The sequence below is a fragment of the Zeugodacus cucurbitae genome, chromosome 4 (assembly GCF_028554725.1).
Source record: "Zeugodacus cucurbitae isolate PBARC_wt_2022May chromosome 4, idZeuCucr1.2, whole genome shotgun sequence".
Taxonomy (NCBI): domain Eukaryota; kingdom Metazoa; phylum Arthropoda; class Insecta; order Diptera; family Tephritidae; genus Zeugodacus; species Zeugodacus cucurbitae.
Window position 1 is genome coordinate 44,522,335 of NC_071669.1, and position 16,387 is coordinate 44,538,721.

A 16,387-nucleotide genomic window follows, 5' to 3' on the forward strand; every position below is an offset into this window, starting at 1 on the left:
AATCATTAATGCTGCGGACAAGGATGCCGCGGTGGTTGGTTAAGCAGTATCAGTAAGGGCGGCATGGAAGGCAAGCGGCAATTGTCAATATTTATTTAGGGCCAAGTGAGACGCGCAAAGAAGGCAAGTGCAGAAATTTTCGAAATTATGGCACAAAATTCAAATCGAAATTGGATAAGAAGTACATACAGGCATACATATATGAATATATGTATATGAATACATGTATATGTGTATAATGTGAAGCCGATGAGTTGTAAGGAAATCCCAATCATTATTGTTGTACATTTGCAGAGGTGTGAGTACCCGTACGGAGGTGAATAACACTTGACGGTTACTTAAAATATTTGATTCGTCAATAAGTTTGGCGTGATGACGGTGGTTGAGTGCATGGTGTAAGTTGAGCAAATTAATGGCACTTAATGAGTGTGAAAAGCGAAAATTATACAAAAATGATGATAATGAAGAGTAAAATCAGTTAAGTGAAGGGATGAAACTTTTTGAAAACCCCATTTTCAACAACATTATACAAAAATTGCGATAAAGAGTAAAGCAAGGTTGAATAAAGGAAGAGAAGTGTTTTTGGAAATAATTATTTTTACGTGAAAAATTAAATTTTTGGATTTTTCATATTCGAATTTCTTTTCTCTTTCATAAAAATTTCAATATTTAGGGTTAGCTTGTTATACAATGTCCAAGCGCCAAATTGTATCCAACGCTTTATTTTATTTTTGGTTTTTTGTTGTCTATATTTAGGGATGTCGTTATCTCCACTTTTTGTTGCCTATATTTAGGATGGATACAATTTAACAGCATAAACATATTATTAAGTAATAATTTACTAGAATTGTGAATATGATGGAATCATTGATCCATATTTCTTCAATAATTGGTCCGGCGAGTGAGGCTATTTGATGTTTGAAATTTAAGCTCGTGATCTCGGTGACGTTTGGTCTCAACAAAACGGCGCCACTTCCCACACATCGCTGCAATCAATGGATTTATTGACAGAAAACTCTTCGGTGAGCAGATAATTTCACGTTTTGCGCCGGTCGATTGGCCACCAAGATCGTGTGAGATCACACCGTTAGACTTTTTCCTTTTGGGATATGTAAAACCGCTTCAATTCAGGCCATGGAGCAAACATCACTCATTTCATTCGCCAGTTACCAGTCGAAATACTCGAACGACTACTCGAAAATTGGACTCAACAGATGGACCATCTAAGACGTAGCTGTTGGTCACCCTAATGAACAAAAGATTCCAATTAACACCTCTTTTAGCATTTGATTGATTTCCTAAAAAAATAGATATTTTATACGCTTCATTTAACGGTAAAGCAGAAGATAATTCACCAATCAACATTTCCACCAAATATGGCTAAATTTCAAAACCATCAATTAATTTTGAAAACCTTAACCTTTGAATCCACATTAAACAAACTTTATGTTAAGCCTGATTTGTTTTTGTTGTTCGGTATTTATATATAGTTACTCAGTGTTCCACCGGTAATTGGCAATTAAATGGCGCGTAAAGGCAATCAATTTTTTTTTTTCACCAGACACTGCAGAGAGTACAGTTAAGTTGTGTTATATTTTTTGCTCATTTGATTTGATTCTCTGGTTTAAGACAGAAAATATGACAAAAACTTAATGTCGCATAAAATTGAGCCGAGCCCGGCAACATAGACGCCATGACATTGGCCGTGGATGGTGGATATCGCCGTAGGCATAAAGTATGTAAATGATAGAATTTGCTGTCAAACTTAGCATGAAGTAGACAATAAAGAAAATTGTTGTTGTTGTGGGCCATTAAAAGGCAGTTAAAATTGCCGGTTTGGTAGATTTAAGCCTCTTCGCGAGAATTTGCGGTGAAGGCGAAGAAAAAATTGTGTTGTCTTCTTAGTTTTGTTGTAATTAAAATTTATGCAAATCTTAAGCGATTATCGCTGTTTTTTTGTTGTTGCTTTGCATTCTCCATTTTTATTTTTAGAGTTTAGCAGAACTTTCTTTAGCACAGACTTTCTAGGCACCATTTTGCATAATCATCTATGCGTATTTTTATCTCTCAGCGTCAAATCTCGTTAGATTTTTGTTGTTGTTGCCGAAAACCGGTGGAAGCGCAGGTGTCAATGTCACATGACTTTGTCAGTATGTCTGTATAATATGTATTTGAGTGTGGCATACTTTTATTTTACACAGCTTCGGCCACTTCTCCACCTTCCGAAGGCGACCGAAATGCAGGCAAAGCAAAAACTAAAGAATTCTCATAGAAATATTGCAACCGCTGGTCTGGTGACTCTGCTGGAAGCTTTTCAAGTCATTTTTGGTGCAATTTTCTTTGCAACTAAATTTTCATTGTTTTTATTTTGTAAGCCGTTCTTCGTTATTATATTTTGTGTGACGAGGTAAGTCTGTCAAGGTTTCTTTTAAAGTGTTCTTTTTTTATATTTTCATTTTTTTTTTAGTTTCCCCCCCAAATTGTCTGCATCTGCTGCAGTCATCTTTTTGAAAGATTATCTGTCATTGGATCCACGGCAACAGGGTGGCTGCCGTGTCACAATTTTGCATAATTTCCATTGCAACCACAACAATAAGCGACAACATTCGTGAGTCACTCCAACAAAAGCAGCTTCACAACCAAAACTCGATATGACGACAAACTTTTTACTCGCGATATGCAACGATGGAAAGAACAAGAAATCAAGCAAAAAATTTATAATAAGGGTCTGATTTCACAGTCGCTCTGTACTAAGTACACATAATTAGTGACGCGAGAAAGATTTCTGTGTAGTTATGCATTTATTATAATGTGTATGTAAATGAGCTGAAGAGCAAGCTTTCAGTTTTTTTATTTATTCTTTATTTTTGTTTTGGCGTAGGTTTTTGAACTCTTAAGAAAAGCAGATAAAATGTATGCCGATTTGTATGTGGTTTGTATAAACTTGTCCATATCAATTCCAAGAAAGAAAGAAAGTGGAACAGTCTTCTTAAGCTTACTAATAAAACATGGAAGGAATATGTTATGTTATGTTAAATTTATTGGAGCTTGATGCAAATTCTAAATCATAAAATCTCAAAAAGTCAAGAGTTTTAGAAGCTTCAAATGACACTAATATAGACATAATTTACATTATATTATATATTCAGTTTTATAAAATAAATCCATTCATCGGATTCAGCTAATCATCAGAAAAAATATAAAACTAGAAATAAATGATAACCTTATCAAAGCTAGACGGATTTATTTTTAGATCAGCGATTCGTTGCTTTATTTAAATTATTAACAAGCCATTTTATTTTATTTCAGTTTTTATTTTATTTTATTTTTTTTATTTTTTTATTTATTTAATTTAATTTAATTTTATTTTATTTTATTTCATTTTATTTTATTTTATTTTAATTTATTTTATTTTATTTTATTTTTTTATTTATTTAATTTAATTTAATTTAATTTAGTTTTATTTTATTTTATTTTATTTTATTTTATTTTATTTTAATTTATTTATTTTATTTTATTTTATTTTATTTTAATTTATTTATTTTATTTTATTTTATTTTATTTTATTTTATTTTAATTAATTTGATTTTATTTTATTTTGTTTTATTTAATTTTATTTAATTTAATTTTATTTTATTTTATTTTATTTTATTTTATATTTTTTTATTTTTTTATTTATTTTATTTAATTTAATTTAATTTAATTTTATTTTATTTAATTTTATTTAATTTAATTTAATTTTATTTTATTTTATTTTATTTTATTTTTTATTTATTTAATTTAATTTAATTTAATTTTATTTAATTTAAATTAATTTTATTTTATTTTTTTTATTTTATTTTATTTTAATTTATTTTATTTTATTTTATTTTATTTTATTTTATTTTTTATTTATTTAATTTAATTTAATTTTATTTTATTTTATTTTATTTTATTTTATTTTATATTTTATTTTATTTCATTTTATATTTTATTTAATTTTTATAATAAATTTTCACTCCATTCATATTCTTTTTCTTTTCCATCTCCGGAATATGAATGAAAATTATATAATTTCCTGCGTGTCATGCATTTCACATTCTCCCACTCAGATACTTAGTCAGAAAGTATTAATATTGCTAGTAGTTGTTATTGTTTTTCTATTTTGTTATCTAAAGAAATATAAATATTTCCTCAATTGCTTGAAAAAAAAAACAATTTGTCATCACCTCCGGTGGCAACCATGCACACATTTGTCGCCACTTAAATGGTCATTGCTGAGCTTAAATTCTACAACTGCGTTTAATTCATGTTTCCCCATTCATGACGCCCACTCGATATCTACACTTTCGAGAAATAGTAATGAAGAATTAAAAAGGCGAGAAATAATAGAAATGGCGAGGGAAGAGCATCTACTTGCCCATGACCGCAGTTGTGTCCACAAAATGCACTAGCAGCTTATATAATATGAGAAATATATTTCCATATAAATATAGTATTTACATAGTTAAGTACATCTAAGTAAACAACTGCAAGCCCACATGTGAGTATGTATATACAGATGTTTTCCCATTCTTAATTTGTTGGTGTGAATAAAGTGATTGTGCACTCGGGTTTTCTGCAGTATTTTTTTATTGTTTATTCTTTATTATTATTTTATCCCCTCTTTTCTTTTCTTCCTCTCTCCTTTTCTCCAGTTCCCTCTTACTTTTATCACATTTTCAAATCTATATTGTTGCTCGGTGCTTGTGTACTTAAGTTTTCTAGTTCTATGTAGGTATATAACATCAGAAGCTGACGTCTACTTTAAAATACAAAAACCAAAAAATAATAAAAATAAGAAATAGCTGATTTTGCCCGCTTCTATTTAACTTGCGTGGGCCTTGACTGAATGGTACTTGGCGTTATTTCTTTGCTCACATGTTCTTTTCACACTTTTTTAACGAGCACCATTTGATTTTGACGTCGATTAGGATTTTATTGCATTTTTAGCGTTTCGATCTGGCAAGTAGCTAACCAAAAATATATATGAATTCAGCTTTTGCAAAGCAAAAATAACTATTTCATTTAGTCGGAGGAAATTTTAAGAAGAAAATATTTTACAATCGGAATAGAAACCTTGGTAAAACTGTCAACTTTAACAGTAATTGTGAGAAATATTTCTTTCAATCGTGATGTCATATCGAAAAATATTCTCCCAAGTGCAAAAAAAGGAACGGCGTGAAACTGTCATAAACACTATTTCTGTCATTCTAGGGGTTACGATCAATCGATATAACACACATAATACACAAATCAATCTGATAACAGGTCAAGGTTTCTTGAGGAATTCGCACATAATTAAATGATAAATATATTTTTTATGGTTTTAACTTCTCTAAAAACTGTTAAATGATACCATTATCTGATAATTTATATGTTAGCGTGAAAAGAAAATAATAAAATATTTTTGTTTACAGATTTCTGAGTACAGGATCATTTCTTTATGCATTTCCTTAGTACGTGACAGTTTAAGAGAGTAAAGAGAGAGAGAGAGAGAGATATTAGAGATATATAAAGCGGTTTGTAAAAAATTGTTATAAGTTGAAAAAAAAAATCAAAAATTTATAAGAAAATGGCTACGACAAAATCAAAATAAGGTGTAGTTTATAAATAATATCAAGGAGTAATCGAGGAGTAGATGCTCAGGTGTATCCGCTGTTAGATCACAGAACCAGCACTGATCCTACGAGCAGATCCCAGTTTGTTCTGAAGACACCTTAGTCTGCAGTGGCCAATGTATTGTGCAACTAGTTGTCTCAGTTTGTTTCTTGGGAGCGCAATTATTTCTTTAAATCTGTTCCGGTTGTATTCATCTTCATCTTCTAGTAGTCGATTTCTGAGAACATGCCGACCAACAGTAATCAAGGGCTTCGTCCTTACCGGCCTAACAACCGTTGCCTTATTTGCTAGTTGGTCCGCTAGTTTGTTGCCTTTTATACCTTTGTGTTCTGGTACCTAGAACAAGGTTATACTGTTGTTGCTGTAAACCCTCTTTAAGTTTTTCGATGCAATCCAGAACCAGACCCGAATCTTTTTTAAAGAATGATATTGCCTGGAGACCGCCTGGCTATCACTGATGACGACTATCCATTCACCGTGGTAGTCCCTGTCCAATATGACCTCAGCACATTTGCTAATAGCATAGACCTCAGCTTGAAATATACTGGGAAATTGTGCCATAAGCACCGACAGCTTGGGGCCTGATCCAGTTAGCTGCCTACCCTGCATATAACTCCCTTAAAGGAGGAATCCTCCTATTCCCTCATATTGCTCAGAGCAATCTTGAAACGTCTCTCAAAGTGCACCCATTTGATAATATCGTCCCTTGGAAGGATAGCCATTGAAAGTTTCCCCGATGATCCCCAATATGTTTTAGCTGTAGTAGCTAGGAAAATACGTTATTAAAAAGGGAGTATTCAAATCCGTATTTAAAAACTAACGCACTATGTATAAGTAAAACTGTGGATATTGTACTGGTTTTTAATGTCATTCACACTAGTTGATATCTAGTTACTTAATACCAGTTTTAACTAATTAAAGAGATAATTTAGGCACGTTGATATTGATTAACAAGTTGTGTTTTTTCACTGAAGGACATGTCAATTTTAAGTACACTTAAATGTACATTTAGCAGTCAATCCACAATGCAAACCAAGTTAACAACTAAGCCTATATGCACAGGTATTTACATATTTATTACCATTTAAAAATGGAAATCACAGCCAGTTGACGAGTTGACTAAACTAAATTATGCGCGCATGCGCCACACAACTTTTTACACAAAGTGCTTTTAAATACACAAGTAGATGCACAAAAACAAAAAGGCAAAAGTGTCAGCTATAATGCGTACTTCAACTTGCACTACGAAAGCATACTAATTTTATTTTTTAGCAACAACAACACACACAAACACAAGTGAATATGAAAGCACAAAGAGAGTTGCAGGCGAATTCACTTTTATTAGTAGTAAAACATTTAAAATACTAAGCCATTATGACAACTTAATTCTGCATTGACCAAAAGTAATTGAACACACTCGTCCATACACATATATGTACATACATATTAACACATTTAAATAAAATTTATAAAATCAAAACAAAGTGAAATGTCTATTGACCACATGCCATTTGCATTGTTCGCTGCTTAAATGTCAGTTAGTCCGGTTTGCCGCCATGAAGAAAGTTAAAATGTATTTTCTTTTACGCGTACATTCCATTGTGTCCAACAACAAACATTTGTACATACATATAATAGGTATGTTTGTAGCCGCGCAATAAAAAAATCACATTTTTCAATCGCCGCATGACCCGCTGCGACACGCCTATTTAAAGCTTAAGTAGGCAAATATTCGTTACTCGTTGAACAAAAAATGTGGAAATTCATAAGCGGCATGCAAATTTCAAATTAACTGTCATTTTCGCCGGTTGTGTCTACGCGCAATGTGTCAACAAGCGTTTGACTGATTGTCATGTTTACTTAGCGTCGCTTTAAGCGCGGATAATTTCTGCTTTTTATTTTCAATTCCATTTGTTTGTGCAATATGTTTGTTTGTTTACTCGTTATTTTTTTATGTGTATTTTTTTCTTATTATTTATCTGCCTGTCAATTCTGCGCTTTCGTTATACTCACATCGATAAGTGGGTAGGGTCACATGCACGAGTGTTCATATTTCAGTTTGTTGTTGCAAATTCTTACTTCTTATTTCTTCTCAGCTATTTATGCTGTTTTATTTGTGTCAAAATATTCGTGCTTCATTCCACTTTATGAAAATCATACGGCAAACTTGTTAATTATTTATGTAAATTTTGTTCTTCTTCTCAATTTATCAATTTTTTTTGTAATTTTGCTCTGGCGAGTATTAATTTCACTCATAGCGATCGTTCATTGATCACATGTGCAAATGCGTTCCAACAACAAACTTGAATAGTGTAATTTAATAATTTCACATTTGCTTTGTGTTCTTACGAAACGCGTAGAAATGCTGGCGTCAAAGGTGAAATTTTTGCAAACAGAAATTATTATTTTTCCAGAAGAGAAATTAGTTCAAGTGTTAAAATAATTGCACGAAGCATGCATGAAAATTATTGGTTATTATTGTAAAATAGAATACAAAGGGAAATGATGGATGGAGCAGCAAAAAATAAGAAAAGAAAAGTCAAGCTGAATACAGAAAATATAGTGAAATGGCACAGAGCGAAATGAAAATAAATGGTTTGGATCAAAGATAAAAAATATTTAAAAAGAAATTAATTAATATTTTATTTTATGTGTTTTCCCACATCTGACTGTCAGAAAATTTGGTCCAATTTAGTTCAGGGTATGCCAAAAATACTCTCGCAGGAATTTATTTAAATTTGAATTGAGTCCAGCAGAATTCGTTTAACAAAAGCAAATACGAATTCTTCAGCATTCATTAACATTGAGTGCACTTATTGACATTCGACAGGCGAACCACAGGCAGCCAGCCATCCGAGCACTTAATTCATTACCAAAATGGCCAGCGGCGAATGCAATTCTACTGCAATAGAGTAATTAAATACGAATTTGCGGATCGAGTGGCACAAAATAAATACATAAAATCCGTATAAAAGAACAAAAACACAAAATATATGCATGCATGTCCACTTTAAGTGGCAGCCGGTAAAATTACGGAAATCAGCTAGTCTAGACGAGCTCTGCCATATGGAGGAATGATGGAAATATATGTGACGCACGTCACGCAGTGACACAAACCAGCGCGACAGTGAAAACACGGAAGTAAACAACCCCCAAAAGCCGGCAAATGGGCACAGCAGTAGGGACGGATAGTGCGGATAGACACACAAAGACCGGCATACTCGGAACACAATGAAAAGGTTGACCAAATGCGAGCAAAGGTAAGCATGGCTCGTCTGACAACGATATGACCAGCTGTACTGTAGCAAGGCAAGCGGAAAAAGTGTGCAGTCTTATAGGGATGAGTCACGTGTGCATTTGGTCGGGGTAGTTTATGTATTCGAGGAGTATGTGCGAACGGGGTACCTAGCGGGACTGATGCGCGAAATTCATTGCAATATTTTGCACGAAATAAATATGTGCAAAAAATTAAATGTTCAATAATAATACCGAACCGTAATGGAAACTACGAAGCAATTTTTACTACCTGAGTAGGAGTAAAGGTGAAATTGTACATAAAGAATGGAAAGTTATTCGAACGTTAAACTCGTTAAGTAAAGACAATTATTAATAAAAACACACGTGTTTTTGCGCTCATTTAGCTGAAAGAGAACACAAAATTATGGCTAAGAACGCGAGGTAACACCGACTGAGACAAGCCTAAAACGCGGCTAAGAGATGTTAATGCACACAACTCATGGCTCAGTTGGCCAACGAAATTTGCATGAAAGCCGCAGAACCAGTTTAGCGACAAATGAAGCAAACTAAAAACCAATGATATATATTTATGCATATGATTATACATACTTATTAGTAATGTTAGGCAAAAACATAATTTAAACAGAAGACATAAGGAAAAAGAAACAAGTGACGCGCTTTATAAGCAATCTAGAAAAGGAATGCTTTCAGAACATGAATGCCTGCAAAGTCCTGCCCACGGGCGAATATTTTGTTAACACGATCACAAAAGAGCGCTACCAAACGCTATATCTTAAAGCTTATTCACAGATGAAATATAAGAATATAAAATTTTATATTTAGGGTCTTGGTATTAAGATGAAAAAATTGAATTATTTAAGATATTCTTATTAATTTTGCTTCACTTTGCCCTGTTCTTCCATATTAAAAAATATTAAAAGTTCTGACTAGGTCTACAGGTAAGTGTATACACCACAGCCATATTGCCAAACACTATAGTGTTTTAAAAAAAACCCTTTTTACCAACTAGCCATCGATTGTAAGACATTAACTTTGGCTGACGCCACAATGTGTTAATAGCCAATTTGTTTCTCATATTTTAGTTGGTCTTATTGAACATCATTAATATAAATTTTGTTTTCGTTTAGTGTTTCAAGTGGCCGCTGGGATGTAGTAAAGACGATAATATGTCCGCATACAATTTTAAAGAAAACTGGGAGTTGAGTCCTTGTGTAAATAAAAATCCAGTTTTGTTCCGGCTACGTAGACCCAATTGTCGTGTTTATATATTTTACTCATTTTCATTATGTGTTTGTAAACATCACAAATTTATAAGATACAAATTTTAAAGTTTCAATTAAACCTTATAGTTATCCACTATAACCTCACTCATTCAGTACACTTAGTTACACTAGAAAATGAATTAAAATATTTTTTATCAAGTTTTTATTTACTCAGTGCTTTAATTTTTAGCTCATATTATAAAATTTGTTTCACTTTTATTGGTACTCACCCAAAGTTGCGTTCCCCAACTCATCTTGTTGGCGCTTTCTGCTAGTTCGTCCGCCAGCTTTGCTTTTACTTTATTTAATCCAGACAGTAAATACACAATCGAATACCTTTGGTACTCAAACAATTTCCTGTTGTCTTATTTATTTATAACACTCGCTTCTAAACACTATCGATGTAGGTATACTAGTCTTGAACGTTGTAAACCAAAAATCGAGTCTTTCACACAGTTCGAATATGAATTGATTTACTCCTATTGCCGTTAGTGTGGTAGAACACAACCGCCGACAGTAATAGCAGGCAGATTGAAGAGTTATTCCTAATTCACAAAAAATTTCTATATAGAAACAAAAATATTAAAATAATTAATTTACAAAAAACTTGAAAACAAAATTTATTAAAAGTAGCTTTTGTCTGTATGTATGAAAGCACGGCGTTGAAACGCAAGAAACGTGCAAAGAGCAGCGAGCAGGTAGGTAGAACGCGACGACGCGATGCAGGTAAGACCGGAAAGAAAATATGTAAAGTAAACTGGTAATAAAGCCGAAACTGAGTTTCAATTCTAGAATTGCTTCACACGCTTACAAATGTGGTGGTTGTGATGGTGGATTTTATGCTCGTTTCAACTGTTCGCTTTACGGGCCCCAACAACTTCCACTACTGCTCGCGTTGTTATTTACATATATGCAGTAATATTTCTGGTTGTTGTTGCCTTTTCTTGCACTTATAAAGTTACGATCATTAAACAAAAGTATACAGAAATAGTTTAGAAAAGAAAACGTAGTGATAAATGTAGTTCACAAAACGTAAGCGATGTAATAACCGACAACTAACTCCATTAAAGCCACTCCACTTAAATAATATACAAAGTATAGGCGTGTATGTGTATGAAATTCTGAGTTGTAGGGAAGAAAAACATGTATTTAACTCCACAGTGAAACTAAAATTTTCTCTTCGCTATTTTTCACTGCTCCACTGCAATATTTGTTTCATAACAATCTTTACACTTTTCACTATAAATTTGGCATTTTACGCGAGAATTTTTCCAAATAACGTTGTCATTTCATGAAAACAAACGAAAAGATGAACGAAATTTTGAACATAAAATTTTTCGTATTTTGAAATTTCACGCTTTTATATTTTGTATGTATTCCAAAATTTGCTAATTCATTCTTTAAATATTCAAACAATATCGTATTTTTTATTCACTTGACAAGAACACAACAGGAATTTATACTATTGAACTTTCAGTGTGGTACTTAGTAAAACACAAAAGATGCTGTGATCACAGGATTTAGACTTTTCCGTATTTAACACAATAAACTCTATTATTTATAATATTCTGCAAATGAACACAGTAATTTATAGGTTCAGTATTATTCGCATGGAATTGCAATCGACAATTCTCTTTTCATTATTTTTATGCTTTTTGTTGTATTTCACTTCTCTTTCGTTGTTTCTCACAGATTCTTTACTTCACACCACCGTTCGCAGGTGTGCAATTGTATATATGCGTGTGATTCACCCGTTTTCTATAATTTTTCATTAATTGTACCACAGCTTATATGCTTCTTACAAATATCTGGTATTCTCAAAGCCACCGCCCTTATTGTTGGCAATTGAAACTCACATTTATTTACAGAAATTTTATTTAAACACTATAGATTTTCGTATCCAATAACTTCAACCATGGAAATTTTTTCACCAATCACTTGAAAACAACAACAAAAACGCGGCGTTGCAGACAACTTGCCGCAGCTAACACCCCTTTTACCTGGAAATTCACTCGAAAACTGACTCGTTCTTTGCTGTCAAGTTTTCGTGAACACTGGCACCGCCAGTGCGGCCAAACTAACGAGTATTTTAGAGTTGCATTTGGGGTGTGATTCGGATCAAAATTGAATTTGATTGTGCGGCAAGTCCAATTAGAACCCGGTGTTTGGTCTGATATATGTACATATATAAGAATCTGCGAAGTAGATTAAATGAGACTTCAAAATCTCATAAAACTCTATTTTTTTCTATTTTTATAAGCAATGTCAAATAGAAAATTCCAGTATTATTAACCGTTTCATCAAAGGTCGGGTCTTCGCATTAGTCATATTATTTGAATACCTTTTACCACTACAACAACAACAACCGTCTTTACCATAACATTTTTGAGCAGCAGTATTGAGACAAAACACCACCATTTACATCCCTAGATCAGCCATATAATATATTATTACGTGTATACATCAATAAAACAATAATTAACGGTCTCGTAATTGTTTTTTTTTATTATTTTTACTTAAAATATTTTCTACAATTATCTATTCTTTCGCATCTGCATTCAAAGGTTTCCGTAATTTCGTCTGTATCCATACACGGTACATTTTCAGCATGCGTCCACGGTTTACTTGCAGTCGTCGATCTACAACGCTTTGCTCCTCCACAAAACCAGCCTTGCAGAAAAGATCTCTCACCTCTTCTTGTGTAAAGAAGTATACCATTGTGCCATCACCACGAACATAAAAATTATCCTCCAGACATTTGCCACTTTTGAAACGCAACTGTGCCATGTCATACCGACCATAGTCACGGAAAAGCACCAAACCACCTGGACGTAAGTAACGGAAGCAGTTGGCGGCAACACGACTCATTTTTGTCGGTTCAATAGCCGAGAGTACGAATATGAGCACAATTATATCCAATGAGCCCTCAGCGAATGGCACCGACCAATCTTCAAGTGTAGCATCCATGACAAAGACTTCGCAACGTTTTGAATCATATTCCTTGTTCTCACGCAATATTTCAATTGCACGTGCGGAGAAGTCACAGCCATAGACTTTTAAATTCGGCTCTTGACTATATTTCAAAATCGGCAGAATTGTGTTACCAACTCCACAACCCAATTCGAATATGTTACGTGTTGGTTGTACTTCGGTGTCAGTCGGTGCAGCAAGCTCAGTAAACTCTGTAAAGAGCCAATGTCGATCTTTAAAAAATCGATTCTGATGTACGCCGTAAAAGGAATCCCAAAATTTATCCGCATCGTTTTGAAATTTCTCCTTATCTTCGGCATTCATTTTCTGTGTGGAGTTCTTAGTCACCGCAGCAAGCGCCTCTTGCTCTTGCTCAGCATCCCATTCAACATTGTCCCTGCAATTGTGTGAAAAACAGAAACAAATAATGTAATTAGATTTTAAAACCATCACAATAATACCAAGCATTAAATTCAAAAGTGTCACGTGGATCTTTCAAAACTCGACCGCCAAGTGCTGGTTTCTTCCGATAACGTGTATGCTCCCAACTAGAGAGTAAACGCAAATTCCTCAATAACTTCATATATTTACCAAGCATTGTGCTTAAAGACATCGGTATCGTCGGTTAGAAAACGATTTCCAAATTTCGGACGCTTATCCTCGACAATTTCAGTCAGCTCCACAGGATTTGCCGCATTTCCAGACTCACTCATGTCAAAATATTTAAGATCGTAAGTTTTGCATATGTTTACTTTTACGTTTTCAGCTGCTGCTACTTTCGAAGGAGCTCATTCACGGTGGACGGAAAGTTGAAATAATCACAATGATGGGCACTGTATAAAAATTAGTAGCTGGCAGTTTTAAAACAAATTAACTGTATTACCGGTGAAAACAATCAAAATAATATGATTAATATATTTTATGAAATGCTACTTAACATTGAGAATGTATGGGTGTGCTTTAAGCATTCCACAAAATTTTTAAATTGAGTGAGCTCTTTGTCATTTATTGTGAATTGTTCAACATAAAATGAAGAAATCAGAAATGAAACGGAACGGAACTACCGCTGATTCGAATAATTTTGAAAGTGTTATCTAAAAATATAATATTTTCGGCTTCAGCAAGATAACCTTCATAGAAGAATATCTATTTGGACAAATATATAAATTAAGAGTTTTGTTTGCGGATAATGTTCAAAATGGAAAGAGCACTGAAAGGAGTTTGCTGTCCTGTTGATTTACCCACTCGCTTAAAACTACCTGCGATGGGAAAATGAGAGAAATACAAATAAACTGCAGCATGTAGACACTATCCGCCATTTTATCAGTCAAGATAATGTTCATTCAATTCATGTGCCTCACAAATGGTCTGCAAAGTTGCGACCTTAGAATAGTCTTGCGTTTGGTACGCTTGGATTAAGATACATTTGAATTTTGAAAGTGATAGGTAAATTTGTGAAATATATAAAATACATATATAAATATTTAAGTGAAATGTTTTCGTTTTTTCTTTCAAGTGCAGATATGGCCAAAGCAAAAACAACAATTATGGATCTCAACGATGATTGCTTAAATGCAATCTTCGAACGACTAAATGGAATGGGTGTAAAACGTAATTTTTCGAACACTTGTCATAGATTTGCTACAATTTTTTGTAATCACTATATACACCGAATACTTGTCGAAGGTGGCGATGTACACCATTTCGACAGTCGTTTAGTGACGAAATTCAGCCATTTGCTGGGCACTAAACTATTCCCATTGAGGGATATTAAAAGCCTAAAGTTTGACGATACATATTCACAATATTTTACGGAAAAATTCTTCCGTGCACTCAAAAGAGATCACCCAAATATTGAATCCGTGGAACTGACCGGCTTTCGTGACAAAGACATGCACGTCATGTTGCCTTTTCCCAACTTAAAGCTGCTACATTTCTACTGCAGTCTTATAACTGGTAATGTTTTCGATTTCATTTAATGCTCAATGTGAAAAATGCAATGTTCGCTTCATTTTACAGGCGACTACCTCGATCAGCTACGCAATCTGGAGGTACTGATTCTCGATACTATATTGAATTTCGAGTGCAGACATTTGATTAGCATCGTTCAGCAGAATAAAAACCTACAGAAACTGGTGTTACGTGGCTGTCCAGTAATTTTCACTCCAGAGTATGCAATAGAAATGTCTCAGAATTTAAATAATTTACTAGAATTAGAAGCCAATTGGTACGAACTACACCATTGCCAGTTGGTGGGCAACTTGCCGTGCCTAAAAATATTGGTGATCAATGATTTCAAGTCATTTCAGTGTCGTAGGTGTAGAAGAATCGAACGTGGTGATGCCACTTTACCCATCAGTGGATTCTACTACGGTATATGTGAGTGTGGCTTGTATGATGCACGCGTGTTGTTCAAGGGTTTGCGTAAAAAAAATATCTTGGAACAATTAATCTTTCTCGGTTCACGCATAACAACCAGAGATCTCACATTCATATCAAAGCTAACCAGTTTGAAGACACTTTACATGGGCGTTGATAACGTGCCGCTCTACATTTCGATAGCGATGTTTAACAATCTAAAAGATTTGGAAGACATAGATATAGGTTATTCGTGGAAATTGCCAATGGAAGCTTTGAGCTTTCTGGAAAAATGTCAAAAATTGAAATATGTAAATTTTGGCAATTCTGAAGGCTTCGACGAATCATTTATACTCGAAGCAATCGATGTGATTAAGCGTAGAGCAGTGCCACCTGCCGAACCGTTAAGGATGCAATTCTTAAATGCAGACTTTGATCGGACATTCCTTGAGGTGAGTTCGTAGTTTCATCCATGTTGCAAAACGCTTGCTTAATCACCCCTTACTTTATTTAAGGACGAGCGCGTGAAAGCAGCCGGTTCCCTAATTCAAATTGACTCATTCCAGACAAATGAGATGATTAGCCGTCTCTACAATTATATTTACTATTTTTAAGCGCTTGAATACTGACAGCTAGTTTTAGGTTAGGAAATGCTTGATTCACAGTTCCAACAATAAAACAGCATATACAAATGTAATCAAAGCGAAATTGCAATACAATGACAATATAATCAATACGCGCATTATTCTCCATTTTCTATATTAAACTATTTACCTTATTTACATTTATTCTTTTAAACAATTTTTACAATTCAAATAAATATTATTTTACAGTAATTTAGCTTATTTACCTTATTTACATTTATTCTTAAAAAAAATTTTAAACAATTTATACAACTC

At 33.5% G+C, this 16,387-nt stretch overlaps 2 protein-coding genes across 4 annotated transcripts; one reads left to right on the top strand and one right to left on the bottom strand.

Moving 5' to 3' along the window:
• Positions 1–10,390: 10,390 nt before the first annotated feature.
• On the bottom strand, positions 10,391–13,886 carry LOC105221109 (tRNA N(3)-methylcytidine methyltransferase Mettl2). 2 transcript variants are annotated; one of them, XM_011197808.3, is made up of 3 exons: positions 13,722–13,886; positions 12,017–13,527; positions 10,391–10,723 (listed from the first exon to the last, which is right to left on the bottom strand). In XM_011197808.3, exons 1-2 carry the CDS (start codon positions 13,841–13,843, stop codon positions 12,699–12,701), a joined length of 951 nt encoding a protein of 316 aa, XP_011196110.1. In that variant the 5' UTR covers positions 13,844–13,886; the 3' UTR covers positions 10,391–10,723; positions 12,017–12,698. The 2 variants fall into 2 exon arrangements, with proteins under 2 accessions (XP_011196110.1, XP_011196109.1); XM_011197807.3 differs by having other exon boundaries at positions 13,592–13,882.
• Positions 13,887–13,994: 108 nt separating this feature from the next.
• On the top strand, positions 13,995–16,360 carry LOC105221175 (uncharacterized). 2 transcript variants are annotated; one of them, XM_011197927.3, is made up of 4 exons: positions 13,995–14,576; positions 14,647–15,086; positions 15,150–15,940; positions 16,004–16,360. In XM_011197927.3, the coding sequence occupies exons 2-4, from the start codon at positions 14,654–14,656 to the stop codon at positions 16,100–16,102; spliced, it is 1,323 nt and encodes a 440-aa protein (XP_011196229.1). In that variant the 5' UTR covers positions 13,995–14,576; positions 14,647–14,653; the 3' UTR covers positions 16,103–16,360. The 2 variants fall into 2 exon arrangements, with proteins under 2 accessions (XP_011196229.1, XP_054086063.1); XM_054230088.1 differs by having other exon boundaries at positions 14,652–15,086; positions 16,004–16,359.
• Positions 16,361–16,387: the final 27 nt, after the last annotated feature.